We start from the raw sequence: 16,523 nt of genomic DNA on the forward strand, positions 1-16,523 counted from the left end.
TAATTAATGAGCTCCCCGCCACGGCACACAGCACAATGACAATAGAGATCACCACTGCTCTTATCAGCACGCTGCACCCTCCAGCAGTTCAACAGCTCTCCACCACGTAATAAAGCCAGACCGCATTAGATCAAACCCTGGCACTGCGATTCTCCATTCCCAGAACTACAGAGTAGCTAACCTGCAGGTTTTCTACTATTTGAGACAAAATAAACCACAGAAATTACTAGATCTTCTGAGCAGTTGTACCCACCTTGTCCTTGAAGATATGTGGGTTTTGATAGATGAAGTCGCGATAGCTTTCCGTACGGACTTTATCCTAGCAGCCAAAGAACAAAGAGGGTTCACTTTTCCTACTTAGGTACAGCAGAAAATTCAAAAATGCTGAACAACTTGCTTTTCAACTTGGCCTACAGATGCTTTACACATGCTGTACTTACATGGGCACTGCAATCATGACACTGCTGTATGATAATATTGCAGAATTTACTGCAGCAAATGAAGCCAGTTGCCTCAGCTGGAGGGAAAATAAGGAACTATTTTATGGTTTCCTGATTCTGCCTTTTCTTTTGAATATCTCAAAAATCTTAATATCTGTTCATCACTAACAGGAACAGCAATAATAGAGTGACAATATTACAACAACTTAAATAGAAACCAACTTAAACAGAAAATTGTGAAAATTTAAATCACAAGCTCATAAAATGTTTTGTATCATTTTGTTCTCTGACACCCCTGTGACATGCAGATTTCTGTAAAAAAAAAGTTATGCATCAAATTAACTTGGTTTTATTTCTGAACAAGCTGCAGATCCTGATGACAAGCTAGTAGTTAAAGCTATACAGCCCATTTGATGAAAGTCCAACACAACAAATAAGTTTGACTGAAATACAACAGGGCCAGAGGAGCTGGAATATTTTCAAGCCTAGAACAAAACATATATAGTATCTTAGTATAAAAAGCCTGCAGCAGATTACCAGCAAGGTAATCTATTAAAACATTGATTCTCTTAACATGCATCAGCAGGTACACAAATTGACAGCCAAGTATAGGTTTTGGAGCTGCTGTTGCAGTTCAAGTGTTACAGAAAAAAAAAATTCAGCAATTTTTTGTCTAGTGCAAAAAATGCTGAAGTATAAAATCCCAGTACTTTTATTAAATCTAGGGGATTTTTCTACTACAGCAAGTTAAGAACTTCTAGAAATAACAGAGGAACAGAAATTTTCTACAGTGAGAAAGAACAAAGTCTGTTTTAATAAAATAACAAGATCAAAAACAGTGACGGGAACATTTTTATAATAAAAAATTTGGAGACAAAAAATTATTTTGAGGCTTGAAAATCCTAAAATCCAGCTCTATGTGTAAAAATACTATCACACACACAACCCAAAGAAGAAGCTGGGGTTTATTTTAGAAAATTCTGCTTTAAAATCCTGCGTAATTAACATTAATAACAGAACCATGACCCTCTAAAATCATACTGGTTTGCTATGATGCTCAGAGCAACTATTTTTAGTACTTCACCTCTACTGCAGTATATAATAGGATTTGCTGGGAGGACCAAAAATAAATAATCAATTGAGAAAGCAGCCAGCTGGAAAGCTTTCAGCATTGCACCCTGCCCCTTCAGATGTATTCAGCACTGCCTCAACTCAAAGCAGCTGTAGCCACAGCCAAGCACTTTGGATCTCTATTCACCAATCCCCTTCTCCCACTCAACTTTTCCATGTAATGCTTTCTTGGTTTAAGTAAAATGGTAAAAAAATTTATTAAGATGACACCTAAGAGATTCTCAAGAAAAAAGGTAGAGCAAGGAAAACACCAGTGACTCAGCAGGTGTGAAGTAAAATATTCTTGCTCCACCTCTGAAGTATTTGCAGAAAAAAACCCAAATTGAAACTGTCTTACCACTACCAGGCATAAGGACAAAAAAGGTTTCAAGACAGAACAGTTTCAGAAATGGGCTTACAATTCAGACAGCAAGACTGCTTTCTTACAAATGTTCATGTAGTAAGCCACTACATTCATGTAAATAAGGTAAACAGGGAAAAAAAAATCAAAATGAACGCCCAGCATAGATAAAAAATTTCAATGTGCACATGATAAAAGCAATTCTTTTCCTATGTTTTGTAAAGTCAAAAGTCTTCTTCAAAGCATTGTGACAAACATAACTTTAAATCAGTAAAATACAATTTTGTACCAATCTCCTTGTGCAGAGATGCAGAATTATTGTAAACTTTATTTGCCAACAGAAAGGCTTCCTCATCCTATAGCCGACATTATCTCAAATGACAGCTTTATACAGCTACAAAACCAAACACCTATCATTTTTATTTACCTTCAAGTTACATTTCAGTTGTATTTCTACAGACTATACATTTCAGAAAACATTATTCTAGTTCTGCAGCCATCTCTGTGCTTCTGTAAAATCTCCTCCTCTCAATAATAACCTCACAGTCACACTATCTTAACACATATTCATGTGTATTTCTGCATTGGGGCGACTAAATGATTTAAAAAGCTGAAAGCTTTATATGCCAGCTGCAGGCACAAAAACCACTTCAAACCTCTGTATTCTGCCTCGGCTTTAGACAGGAATTTTTATTTATTTATGCCTTAAAATGATAAAACTGCTTATAACTCTCATAACCATGACATTTTCTCTTAAAGGAAGCATTAAGACATTTTAATTTACAAGTTAATTTTAAGCTGTTGAGCACTGTGCTTGTTTTTTCTTATTTTCAAGTTAAAAGGGCATACATAGGTTTGCCTTTGAGAAGTTTTAAGTGTAATTGTTTTTTAATCTTTAGCATATGAAAGGAACTGCTCCAGCATGTTCATGAACATGACAGTTCAATGTCATGCTATCAATACACCGAACCGTGCACAAGTAACATTTTCTGTTTACCCAGTGCAAGAGAAAACCACAGTATTTGAGAAACAGTCTTGCTAACAAATTTCAATTATAAGGAAAATGTAAAACTAATGAAAAACATTCACTGTCTGTACTATGTTTTATCCTTCATGTTTTAAACAAGCAGGAAAAAACTGCTTTTGGCAAGGTAGGGCTGTGGCACAGGTATTGTACTATCAAGCATAACTGTAAATGATTTTCTGTTCCTAAAGCTTCCATTAGGAAACAGAATTTACACAAAGGAAATAAAATTGAAAAATGATCACTAAGCCTAACTACTACAAAAAACCTCCCCTGGACAGAAAGGGTTAAAAATGCAGCTGCTCTGCAGCATATTTATGGGCACACAGCCCACTTCATTCCACCTCTCCTCTTTAGTCCTACGAAGGTGCAGTGGCGATGACTTTCTGACCTTTAGCATCTCCTCGTGTATCCCATAATGCCCATAGGAGCTGAAGTAAACGCCATCCTCGTCCTCCTGAAGGTCTGCAATGGCGCTGGATGACGAGCTGCTCCTGACATCTGTGTTCATCACAAAATCCTGAGCAAATTGTCTGTAATCAATTTGAAATATACCCTTGAGACGTGTTTATGGGACCATGAAAAGGAGGCTGGGCAGGGGGGGAGAAAGGGCTTGGGAAAGGAAGGAATCCAGGCTGCCCAGGGGTTGGGCAACAATGGGAGCAGCTTTAGGTGTGCACATCCTCCCCCTGCAGGCTCCTCGGGGCTGCTGCAACGCTGCACCGCCAGCACCCGCTGGGCAAGCCCGGCTTTCTGCTTACAGCAAGCAATTATCAGCAGTGAAATACTGGGGGGTAGTTTCTATTTTTAAGGCAGAATTATCTATTTTGCACTTGCTGGTGTAAAAGCCAGCACTGCAGTGCCAAGGTGTTTTGGCTGTGTAATGCAGATACGGACTCAACACAAAGAGCACAAGAACTGCAGTCCACACAACACTGGTGACTACTACAAGGGAGAAGGAAGCATTTTAAAACTGAGGCATTTGGGTGAAAAGAAAAAAGAGTTTAAAATTCAATTTATTACTTGAATTTTATGTTGCTTGTTTTCCCTCCTCCCTGGTCTTGCATTCCTTCAAGGAAGGCTGAAAGAGTTGGGATTGCTCAGCCTGGAGAAAAGAAGCCTCCAGGGTGAGCTCACTGTGCCCCTGAGTTCCTAAATGGGCTACAAGAAATATGGACAGGGACTTTGGACAAGGACAAATTACTTTTAAACTCAAAGACTGTAGGTTTAGACTGGATATTAGGATGAAATTTTTTACTGTGAGGGCAGTGAGGCCCCAGCACAGGTTGCCCAGAGAAGCTGCGGATGACCCATCCCTGGAAGTGTCCAAGGCCAGGCTGGATGGGGGTCTGTGCAACCTGGGAGGTGTTCCTGCCCATGGCAGGGGGTTTGGAACTGAACGAGCTTTAAGGTCCCCTCCAACCCAACCATTCTGCTATTCCATGTTCTCATTCCTCAAAGCAGGCTTGATGACAAACTACACAAATCAAGGGGTTTATAATCAAAACAGTATTAGATGTTAACAAACAGATCGTACTACACCCACAATGAAGTGAAAAAGCAAACACACTTCAGCCAGACAATATTCCTCCAAGGTCTACAGTCCAACAGCAACAAAAGCTGTATCCTAGACTACTCCAAAGTCTCTGACACGCACCTTTAACAGCAATCATACTTTCTTAAATGGGAACTTCACATATAGAAACTGCAGGGAACAATCTCATTACCAATATCTTCCTTATAGAAGAACAAAACTGATACTTCACTCTTGACACTTCAAATACTACCCTGCTCAGCTAGTTTGGATGGGGAAGAATATGGTAAGTGATTTTGTATTGAAATTTTGTCAGTTTCAGAAACTTCCTACATTTGTTTACACAGAAACAGTCTGGATCTTGTTTTTAATATTGCTCTTTACCACAGTACTTTGCATTTTCTTTACTTTTATACAAATATCTACATGATACAATTTGAAACTTTCATAAAATGGATTCTATGACATACAATTAAGTATAATTAGCACCGTGTGAGATTTAAATTATTTAATTCAAAATTATTTAAGCAAATAGTTCCTCTAATGTACACATGCAACACAAGCACGAAAGAAATTCCCAAGACAGAGCTATCCTGCTGGCTCCTTAATCAAGAAAAAAGATAAGTAAAAACAAAAGCCATCACCTCTAAAGAGGCAACAGATTAAAAAACTCAGCATAGACAAGCTGTGCTCTTAAATCTCTAAGTTACATCTAATGCTAGAGGTGATCGGATTTATAGAAATGTTAGTGTTGTTATTTCACAGAGGTTTACCTGAAAGAGAGCAGATGATATTCTGTGGAGTAACCTCCAGCACAAACCACTAAATTACAGCATTTAGACTACTACAATGCAACTGACTCATCTGTCCATAATTTAAAACTGTGCTGCTTCATCAGTACTACATCTGGCTATTTTTGCTTCATTGCTACATCTGGCTATTTTTGCTGCCAGCCGACCCCTGCTGAATTGAACAGGTTGCATTGAGAAAGGAAAATTAAAGGCTCCCCCTTCCAAGGGCAGATAACGTGATATACTAACTTCAGAAAAAAATTCTATCAGCCTCACTGAAGTTTAGAGAGCTCAAAAGAAATTGCTACTGATAAGCTGCGAGGCTTTTGTTTTAAATTAAAATTAACAGATCATAAAGAAGGCAAAAAGACACACAGAAAATACCCCCAAGTTTTTGAAGCACAATGACAAATTTCTTTCTTTCTTGCTGTTTATGATGAATTAAAGCATAACGTACACAGAGATACCAGAAAAGTACTGTGTGCTGTAAAGTACAATTTACAAAATTCAAACTCGCCTGAAGACAAAACCGATCCTTTTTGACATAAATAATTGTTCACAGCTGAGATTTGAATACATTAATATATTTTGGTGTACTTAGCTACCTGTAGCTCCACGTGTGTACCGTCAAAATGTACAACACTCAAATGTATTTTACAACAGACTTTTTGCTGAGTAACTTCTCACACAAAAGAACATAAATTGTTTTTCCAAGTCTCTTAAATATAATTTCAGTTCCTCAGTGCCCAGTCAGTGTGATCTCAAAATAGCGTGCTTGTAGGGGATTTAAATGAAGTCTATATTTCTGTGTTATCCATGAGCATTATCAATCCATATGCAGACCTTAAGATTTAGAAGGAGCTACAGGGATGTCCTGACTGTATATTCTTACCACCCTCATCCGCTACCAAAAACAAAAGCAGCTGAAAAAAGTTGATTTATTAATTTTACTGAGACTTTCTCCAAACTATAAATGAACTCTACTAACAACTACTGTTTGAAGCCAACTCTGAACATCTCTGGAATGTTGTATTTAATTTGCCAGTCTCTCTCTCTTCTCCAGTGTGCGCATCCTCAGTGTTTAAATTCCTATCTGAAGAACTAACAGAAAGGTATCTCAAAAACAAAGGATGAAGGAAAAGTCTGAAGGAAAAATCCTGTTTCTGAGTGATGTGCTTGCTTAGATCTCCTAATCATACTTTGTCCTTTCAATCTGTGCAGGGTTTTGCTAACCTGCACAGTTTTTACTAACCATCTACAACACTCAAGTCAAACCTACAGTCCCACCCCGGGGTTTATTTCATAGTTACATTCTACAACTTCCTTCAATTTCTATTTGTCTTTGAACATGAACAGCTCATCTAAAACACATCAAATAAAAGCCGCCCAAAATTTTAGTTCAGACACTTACTTCATTTTCTGAAGATCATCCTGTGCTCTAGCCAAGGCTACTTCCATGGCTCTGGCTCTCTGTTCCGCATGTTTTAATTGTTCAAGGAGCACCATGGTATCACTTAAACCATTAGAGGGCAAAACTTTTACAGGTTCACAAAGATCTTCTATGTCTGATGAAACAGGGAGGAAAAAGAATACCTACCAATCATGTTTATGATCTGTTTGCAGCAGATTGTGAACACTTCATGCTATTTCTGTCTTTGGATGCTTTGAACAGGCTGGTTGTTTGACAAAAGGCACAACTGAATTTGACAGAGCTAATGACAAAACACAAGCCCAGGCAGAAGAAGCAAATACGCTAGAAGCAGGCTCTAAGTTAAGGCAAATAAATCCAGAGTTCAGGCTTCCTTAAATACCAGTGTTTGATTATTTCTAGACAAAACATTTGGTTTAGATATAATTAAATTAAATATAATTAGTATGTGGACTTTCTCAGATAAATCAAGCAACAGTGACAATGCTTCACATGTCACAAGCTCTGACAATACCACATTTACCCCAGAAAGCAGGAGTCATACTGAAGCAATTATTTACCAAACTGAAGCAGGAGATCATCTTCCAGTTCTGGTTTCAAATATTCCTCTCCTTCCCAAGGCAGTGGGCTGCTGAGAGAACTCAAATATGCTACAGTTGGTTTCTAGACAGGAGGAGAACATGTACACTAAGTTTCTTTGAAAACACCAGCCCTTCAATTTCATTCAAGAAAACAAGGCAAAGACGTGTTCTTTCACACAGTAAAATATGTAGGGTGTTACTGAAGGAGCCTTGTAGCAAAGGGGGAGAAAGCCCAGGCAGCTCCAGGATCAAGGAATTCTGTGCAAGCACTAATGCACAGCACATTGACAGATATTGAAGGATACTTGCAGGATTGCACTGCTCTCAGGAACCAAGTTCACTCAGGTGTTTGGCTCATCAATAAATCTAAGATACTAATCCTGTCAGGTGCTCTTACATGAACAGTGCTGTAGGAACAGAAGTCAGGAACACTGCATTGTCTCTCCTGTTTGCAACCACTTAATACTTGGTTAAGAAAAGAGAAGACAGTTTTGGACTTCAGTTTTTGCCTTTCTGTGTTTACTCTATACAGTTATGCATTAAATAACTACTTGATGATTTAAGATTTGAAGACTGAAGTAAAAACTACTTAGTAAGATAAGATGGTACTGAGTTTTAACCTAAACCTTTAGGGAATAATGAAGGAACAAAGTCACAAGACACACAAAATATACGAAGGCCTATCTTAAAACTGTAGGCTCCCATTAGCTTTCCTGACTCAGGTATCATTTTAATAGAGTTTTAAGTTCTGTAACTTAAGGGATCAGCTATTGTCCTTACTAAGTAGGAGTCTGGCCAGCTCATACCCTCAGGAAAGGCTTTTACATCGACACACATGCAACGACTGAGAAACTTCAGTTCTTGAGAAGTGAACCCATTTCTGAAGTGAGACAGCAGAGTCAAAGGCCCAAAAAAAACAAATAAAACAAGATTATACTACACAGCATGGAGGCATTATGGAAATCTCAACATCCCCTTCTGAAAACAAACCTCCACATTAATTAAATATATTTACAATTAAAACTGCCTCATATCTAGATAAACAGATCAACAGCTACTTTACCATGATTTCTTTTTCTAAAACTTCAATACAAAATCTCACGCAATTATTAGAAATGGGCAAACTGAAGCACAGCACTTTTCTCGAGAGTCAGAACACATAAGCAGTATGTGGCACACCTACCTTTAATCTGACAAAGTTTATTAGTTTAATGTATCCATAAAAATCGAGTCCTGAGTGGAAAAAAAAAAAGGGAGAGCAATTGTATTACAGAAAAGACCACATGTTTTACAGTTATGTGAATACTAATTACCTGTTCAATTGGCAATTGTTTCAAACTTCCTCTAGAGCACTCTTCCTATCTTAAGTTTGCCATCTATGTTTTTCTTCTCTTTAGGACTAACCCAGGAAATCCTCACCCTCAGAGCAAATACATTTGCCACAAATTAAGAATGGAACACATCCAAATGGGAACTATGGACAGGGATTTCATTCATTTGGCAAGCAAGTCCATCAGGACAGCCACTCTTATCTCCTACCAGCTGCCTTGATGACATTTTAGGCTGCTGTGCTCCCCTGTTCATATTTTTAGCTTTCTGCTTAAAAGAATGTAAATTGATGCTACTCATTAAGAATACCTATCAATATTGATTTAAAATTGCCACCTTGGCAAAAGTAATAGTAGTTTAACTGTGTTCTCTCCCCAGGAACAGCAAAAATAAACCCAAAATACTTCTTCTTGGATTTTAGACAGAAAACAGGCCAGATTAGATCTTACAATACATAATATATAATGACAGCTTCAAGTGACAGCCAACCTTAAAATAGACTAAAAAGAATTTAACAGACACAGGAGGGTAAGCCCTCCTGTGATCACCTGAAGGATACAAGCCATAGGGCTCTGCTAAATACTGAGCCCAACAACAGCATCACTGGTCAGGCAAGAGCTCCCAGCAGATCAGATCAGATCAGATCAATCATGCAGTGTCTGGTTCAGCTCAATCAAGCAGGCAGTGAGGAATCGGCATAAGCCAGCAAAGATCAATCTCACTTTTGTCACTGGTTGAGAGCTTTACTGGTAGAAAAAGTATGCAGGAAGCAGCCAGCATAAAGAAAAAGTATAAGCATTTTTCTACAATAGCTCATCTTATTCAATCTTGGAAGCTTCAGCTGTGAACCAGGAGATCGGCTAGAAACAAATTAATATTTGAAATTTATTTAAAATGCAATACTCATCCACAAAAGGAAACAACATGTCATGAAAAAACTTACCATGTTTCTGGATCACATCACTAACATCAAACTGATGCTCTGCTTTGCAGTGGGAGAACACAGCTTCAGCAGAACTAAACAACCTGTAAATAACAAACTATTAAATATGCAATATTGACACATTAAGTTCTAACTCAGGAGTGCTATATGCTCTGTTCTGACTTACTGGGCAATTCAGAACACATTTCCTGCCTTTGAGAAAGGATGACCAGCACTGGCTCACATGCCTCACAAAGTTTTTACCTTGTCAAACATGTCAAACATTTTGAAACAAAAGCCAACGAACACAAAAATTTTGTTTGACAAAACCACAGATCCTGTTAACTTCCAAACACCGTCTGAGAGCAAAGTCTGCGTTAAACCTGAGATCTAAAAACTATACCAGCACAAGGTGGGTGGGGCAGTTTGATCGGCTGCATCGAAATAAAATCTTTCATCTCGATAGTGGCCATGGGGAAAAGATGAAAAAGAAAAGGAGAAGAGCCTCCACGCTGCTTCAGCACGAGGGAAGGGAATTACCACGTTACCCCCTCCTTCAGTCTGACTCTAACACACCCTTGTCTCCACAGAGGCCGCGTATGCGACCAACAAGCTACAGAGCGAGGCTACAGAGCAGGATTCCCGATCTCCCTCCCGCGGGCCGAGCCCCGGCGCTCGCAGCGCACCCAGCGCAGCGCGCTCCTCACGGGGCCTCGCGGTCCCCGTCCCCCCCCACCTGTCGCAGAAGAGGCAGCGGGTCTGCTGGGCCACGGCAGCGCCTTCCTCCTCCGCCTCCTCCTCCTCCTCGTCCCAGGCGCCCTCGCCATCGGACAGCTCGGGCACCTCCTCCTCAGCATCCATGTCCCGCCACCGCCCCGCGCGCGCCGCTTCCGGCGGCGGGGACGGAGCGGGGAGGGAGCGGAGCCGCGCGCGCCCTCTGGCGCAGCCTCCGGCCGCGGCCGAGCTGAGGGGCCGGGCCGGCGCCATCTTGCGGGAGAGAGGGGCAGCGGGAGGGCGGGACAGAGGGACAGAAGGACAGAAGGACTGCGGGAGGTCCACTCCCGCAGGAGGCGAGAGGGTGTTCCTTCCAGCGCGGAGCGGGAATCCCAACGTGCGCGCTTGTCAAGCGCCCGGCTTTTGGCATCTCGCAAACGGCGCGGCTGCCGTGGGAGGGTTAAAGGGAACAGCACGAGCTTTTAAATGTCAGCTTTTAAATAAGGTTTAGCGACTGACAGAACCGCAGAGTCACAGAAGCAATGAGGTTGGAAAAACCTCTGAGGTTGGAAAAACCTCTGAGGTCGGAAAAACTTCTGAGGTCATCGAGTCCGACCTGTGACCAAGCACCACCTTGTCAACCAGACTGCCCACAAAACTTGGATTCATTACCCGGTGTGCAACAAGCCAATAATGCACACTCGAGAGATGTCAATTATTTATTTCAGAATTGCGCAAGCCTGGGTGGTATTCCACAAATAAAGCACACAAATGATCAGAATTTTTATTTATGCATTATGCACGACTTAACACATTTCAGCAAAGGAATTAGTGTCCATTGGCTACAAGTTACATAGTTCTGTTATTAATTAGTATTCTACCTTCTGCTGTTTAAAGATTCTCCTCCTCCTCATGTTGTTGGGTTGTGTGCTTAGTCTTTATTTCAGCTGGTGGTTTCTTGGGATGGTGTTGTGAGTTGTGAGTCCGTGATCTTCCCTCTCTGGAGTCACTTTTTACCCAGCTGGAACTGACTGCAGCACAGTTGCTGAGTTGTCTTTATTAATTTCATCTTTATCTTGAGGGTTCTTCCATATGTCCTTATGGCCCATAAATTCTGCATTCTTTGTGTCCACTGTCAGGGGTATGTCCTTCTTCCCAAGCTTTAACCAGGTCTGAGATCACTGAAGCATTTCCAGCCCTAAACCTTAACAACGTAATTCCACCAACAAGTAATTTGTTCTTCTAACACCTGGAGATCCCTTAGAGCTTGTTAGTGGTTCTCCCACCAGTTAGATCTCCCTTCTTGTTTTGCAGTTAGGCTTGAAGTTATGCAAAGATCAAATGTTATAGCACATCCTTTCTTAAGGAAATTTTACGTACTTCACATTTTGCAACAAGACCGTGGCACTAAGCGCCACATTCAGTCTTTCCTTAAACACCTCTAGGGAGAGTGACTCCACCACCTCCCTGGACAACCCATTTCAATGTCTAGTCACCCTTTCTATGAAGAAATTCTTCCTAATGTCCTTTATAACTGAGACCTCATTAAAATGCAGAAGCTAAAAAGTGGTTAAAAAACAATATAGAAAACCAGTGTGAAGCTTATTGCTTGAAGAACACAGTTAGCACCTGATGTTCCAGGTGGGTTACTGAAGCTCCTTCATTTTCTCTGTATTTTGTGCCTGACAGAAACATACATCTCTTTAGAAACAAATGATGCTGGTTCCCATAGTTCTCCTAAGCAGGATGTGATAGGGGAGATGTCAAAGCTGGAATTGTTACAATTTTTACCCTCAAAGTGTCTAAGTTCATATCTGTGCTACTACAAATATTTCCAAAAATAAGGAAATTACTATTTCGCCCCGAACCTGACCACCTTATATAATGGCAGGAGCAGAGGTAAACTCTGCATCCTGCTAGAACTGCTCTGAGTCAGGTCTTTGTGCAGTGTTGATTCCCTAACAGGACATACTTAAGAAACCTGCTATATCTCATTGCTACTGTTAGCTGTTCCTCCCTAGGCATTTTTAAATGACATCTTGTACTTTTGGATCAAATTGGTTGTCCATGAGTAGGTTGAAAAGTTAGTGAAGTTTGCAGGCCTCTGTATTGGCACTTTGGTTCTGGAGATCAAATGTATCTTTAAAAGCTGATTTGCCAAACTCCCCCACATACTATGCTTTGCTGCTTGGCATGGTCGCACACATCAAATAGGTTCCTTTTCCAAATGAAACTACCTGGCTGCTCCAGAACTGCCATCACAGGAACAAACTGCAGCTAACAGCCTGAAGTGAAAATCTCAAAGGTACTAGGTATTGGATTTTCAGCACCACATGTTTTGCTACACTTGTGCCATAGTGCTCAGCAGGTCAGACATGGCGATAGTTTCCTCCCTTTCCATGTAGTTTTTCATAAGAAGCTAATCTACATCACAGGTACATTAAGTAAGTTTGCTGACCACACTAAACTGGAAGGAGCTGCCAACTCCCTTGAGGGCAGAGGCCCTGCAGAGAGACCTGGAGAAATGAGAGAAGTGGGAAATCACCAACTGTGTGGAGTTTAACAAGGCAAATTACCAGATCCTGCACTGGGGATGGGGCAGGCCTGGATGTACAGAGACTGGGGAATGAGACACTGGAGAGCAGTGCCACAGGAAGGGACCTGGGGGTGCTGGTGGATGGCAAGCTGAATACGGGTCAGCAGTGCCCTGCAGCCAGGGGGGCCAGCCCTGCCCTGGGGCATCAGGCACGGCATTGCCAGCCGGCCAAGGGAGGGATTGTCCCAGGGGGGCCAGCCCTGCCCTGGGGGCATCAGGCACGGCATTGCCAGCCGGCCAAGGGAGGGATTGTCCCACTCTGCTCTGAGCTGGAGCGGCCTCACCTCAGGTGCTGGGGCAGTTTTGGGTGCCACAATATGAGAAAGAAATTAAGCTGTTAGAGAATGTCCAAAGGAAGGCCATGAGAATGGTGAAAGGTCTGGAGGGGAAGCCATGTGAGGAGCAGCTGAGATCACTTGGTCTGTTCAGCCTGGACGAGACTGAGAGGAGACCTCACTGCAGTTAAAACTTCCTCGTGAGGGGACAGGACTCAAGGAAACAGCATGAAACTGAGTCGGGGGGGTTTAGGTTGCATGTGAGGTTCTTCACCCAAAGGGGAGTTGGGCACTGGAACAGTGCAGGGCAGTGGTCACAGCACCAAGCCTGGCAGAGGTCAGGAAGCATTTGGACAGTGCTCTCAGACACATGGTGTGACTCTTGGGGTGATCTGCCCAGGACCAGAAGCTGGACTCAATGATCCTGATAGATCCCTTCCAATTCAAAATTCTATGATTCTATGATACTTATTTTACAAAGGCTGACTCTGCAAGAGCACTCAATATGTAGCTCTCAATGTAAGGGAAGGTACCAAGTGTTTGTTAATACATGATAATCATTGCTCAACAGAGTGACAGTCAGCATTATCATTATCTTTGCAGTTTTTTGTCATTTGTAGAGGGGTGTAACCAAGGGTCTGATTGTCATCTCATTTTTAGAATGCAAATTCAGTAGTGTTTGTTGAGTACAAAAGCAAAGAGATTTGAATTGATTGGTAACAAATTAAAAAAAAAAAAAAGGAGTGGGATACAGAATTCAGGAAAAAAATATCAAAGTCTGATTTTACTTGTCTGGATTACAATCCCTGATCTCTCAGCTGTACTTGTATATCTGTCCATACACCTTAATTTTTCCTTTCACCTTCCTACCTCTCAAAGCTAACAAAGTAAGCTTTTTTTTAAGTATGGTACTAATTAAACAGATTAGGCTTGCTCAGTTATAGGCAAATCCAGAGGGACATGAAAAACCTAAATTTGGAGACTGGTTTTAGATAAGACAAGAATGCCAAATTTGAAGAAGGGTCTAAGAGCTAAGTCAGACTCCTTCACAAATTTCGTCCTGTATTTTTAAAAAATCCTATATCCATTCAGACTTCTACAGGTATGAGAAGATACCACCAATTTTACAAACATTACTTAGTGGTGTGAATTCAGTGCTTCTCATGGAATTTTTTTCCTACATAGCAATTCAGTACTACTCAAGGAATTAGAATTAGTGCAAAATGCTAGCAAAGTGCTGCATTCCCCTAGTGTACAGAGGAAATCTAGCCAAGTCAGATGCTTCTACCTTATGCCCCCTAAGTAGGATCCAATCCCCTGAAAGAAACAGAAGTGATGCAAAATGATAAAACACAGTTTCCCTCTACTCTTGTCTAAGCAGTTAGGAGCAGAAATAGATTTAACAGGCGCTGCTGCTCTGTCAGCAGCACCCAGGCTGATAGCAGCAAAAGCAGAAACAGCAGCTTTTTTGTGTTTTACTGAAATTCTCCTCTCCCCTATCCCGCCCCTGAGGGGCAAGGGGTCACTGATTGCATGGTCTTTGCTCCATTGCACACCCTCGGCTATTGTTGAGTCTCCTCAGAGAGCACAGGCTGAATGTGCCGCACAACCTTGTACCTGAGCCTTCTTTTTTATTGTTGTGTGAATTAAGATTCTCAATAAATGTAAAGCACCTGTTTGTTTGGGTCACTGTATGTAATGTGTTGGGTGAGGACTCTATGAAATCTGCAGCAGAAATATATAACTTACACTGGTACCTATTGAAATATGATCATCTTTGTTACAATCTCCTAATCCTTGTAAAGGGATTTGCATGGTACAGGAAGATTTACAATGTAATGGATTACTATTTCATAATCTGGGCCAAGGGGAAGAAACTTCAAATATTTGCTGGGGTTTTTTTAATGCATTTCAAACTTTTTTCCAGTTCTGGAAACACAACATGGGGGAGACTGTTGGAGGGTGTTCACACACAAAATATGGTATCAACATATCACTTGTGGGCTTAGTTTCATCTGGATTTCCAAGCATGTGTGACTTTATTCTCTACCTGCGTCACTTTTTTGTGGCTCCCGTGCTTGTCATAATTCAAAACCAAAGAAATATGTTAATAGAAATTGTGTAGGGAAAAAAAGTATTTTTTAACAAACTATTATTAAATGGCTATGACTTTACCTGGTGTAAAATATAGTAGAAAAAAAAAAGGGAGAGCAGATTTTTTAAAAATTCGTATTAACAAATTGCTTCTTAGTTGTGTAGTCAGAACTGTATTTTTTAAATTATACCCACTCAAGGTCACCAACAGAGCAGACAACAGCTCACAACCATGAAACTCAAAACTAAAGACAATTTTTCAAAAGGATTTTCTATCCAGAAAGTCCAAACTGTCCAAAATTTTGCTTTACACTCCTTGGATACTAAAGGTGGCCTGCTACACGTAAGTGCCCAGAATGACACTTCCAAAAGCAAATACACTTATAATTCAGTCCTCCCACCCCAGTTTGTTGCATTTTTATTGATTCAATGATGGAAACCCTCTGTAGCCAGCAGTCTAAAAACATAGTGGCTTTTTCATTGAGCCTTCAAGATGTGAAGAGATGAACAGGCTGTCACTTCCCCACATGACACAGCAACGAAAAAGCACAGCTCCAGAGGCCTTAGGTGCAACAAAACAAGGTGCAGAAACCTCACCTTTTACAGAATGGTATCCCTGCAATTAAAACATCAGTAATGACAGTGAGCTCTTAATGCTTTATTGCCTTCACAGCAAAAGGATTAATTCAGAATCTGTTAAAATAATAACAGCTTGGAAAGAGTTAAATTAAGTATAAATCAGAAAATGTGAGTGCCAGTTTATATGCAGAGGGAATGAACTGTAGTCAAAAGGTATTTTTTATTCTTATAAGGAAAAGTTAGTAGTAGTGAAAGCAGAATTGCTATTCTGGATTTAAATGCTCAGTCAGTTTAAAAGTTTCATCACATGATGATGATATTCCCCTTAGTATACTAAGATAACTGACTGAGGCATTTTTTATCTGGGCAAAGCCTATCAGACCATTTGTAGGGCTCACCCTCAAACCAGGGCTAGGCTTAAGATTGAGAGAGAAGGTAAGCCTAGATCTGGAGCTGAAGTGGGGCTGGAAAGGGCTGCCACAGCAAAGTATGGGCTGCAAAACAAAACTTTGATCTGGGCAGGGGCAGGTTTTGGGTTGTTGGATTTTTGGTTTTAGGTTTTTTTTGGGGGAGAGTTAGTGGCAGGGAAGGGGTGTTATTTACTTGAGGGATTTGGGTTTGTTGTTTTTGTTCAGTTTTTAACAAAAATTCGCCCTGGAACTAGAGTTAGGGTTATATTACAAAGTGTGGGACTCAGTATGTTACACACACACACATTTGTACCTCTACAGAAGTGCCCCCGTA

General features: G+C 40.8%; 1 protein-coding gene across 1 annotated transcript in view; it reads right to left on the reverse strand.

The window, feature by feature from the left end:
* PRMT3 (protein arginine methyltransferase 3) overlaps positions 1-10,410 on the reverse strand; it is a 55,344-nt gene extending 44,934 nt beyond the window's left edge. The window contains exons 1-7 of the mRNA XM_041461864.1: positions 10,258-10,410; positions 9,543-9,625; positions 8,454-8,503; positions 7,250-7,352; positions 6,672-6,825; positions 3,327-3,468; positions 254-319 (exon numbers count right to left, since the gene is read on the reverse strand). Of these exons, the coding sequence (XP_041317798.1) occupies positions 254-319; positions 3,327-3,468; positions 6,672-6,825; positions 7,250-7,352; positions 8,454-8,503; positions 9,543-9,625; positions 10,258-10,382 (723 nt within the window). The 5' untranslated portion in view covers positions 10,383-10,410. The remainder of the gene's footprint in view (positions 1-253; positions 320-3,326; positions 3,469-6,671; positions 6,826-7,249; positions 7,353-8,453; positions 8,504-9,542; positions 9,626-10,257) is intronic.
* Between the last annotated feature and the right edge of the window lie 6,113 nt (positions 10,411-16,523).

This window comes from Pyrgilauda ruficollis, unplaced genomic scaffold (assembly GCF_017590135.1).
Source record: "Pyrgilauda ruficollis isolate IOZ18807 unplaced genomic scaffold, ASM1759013v1 scaffold156, whole genome shotgun sequence".
NCBI lineage: Eukaryota > Metazoa > Chordata > Aves > Passeriformes > Passeridae > Pyrgilauda > Pyrgilauda ruficollis.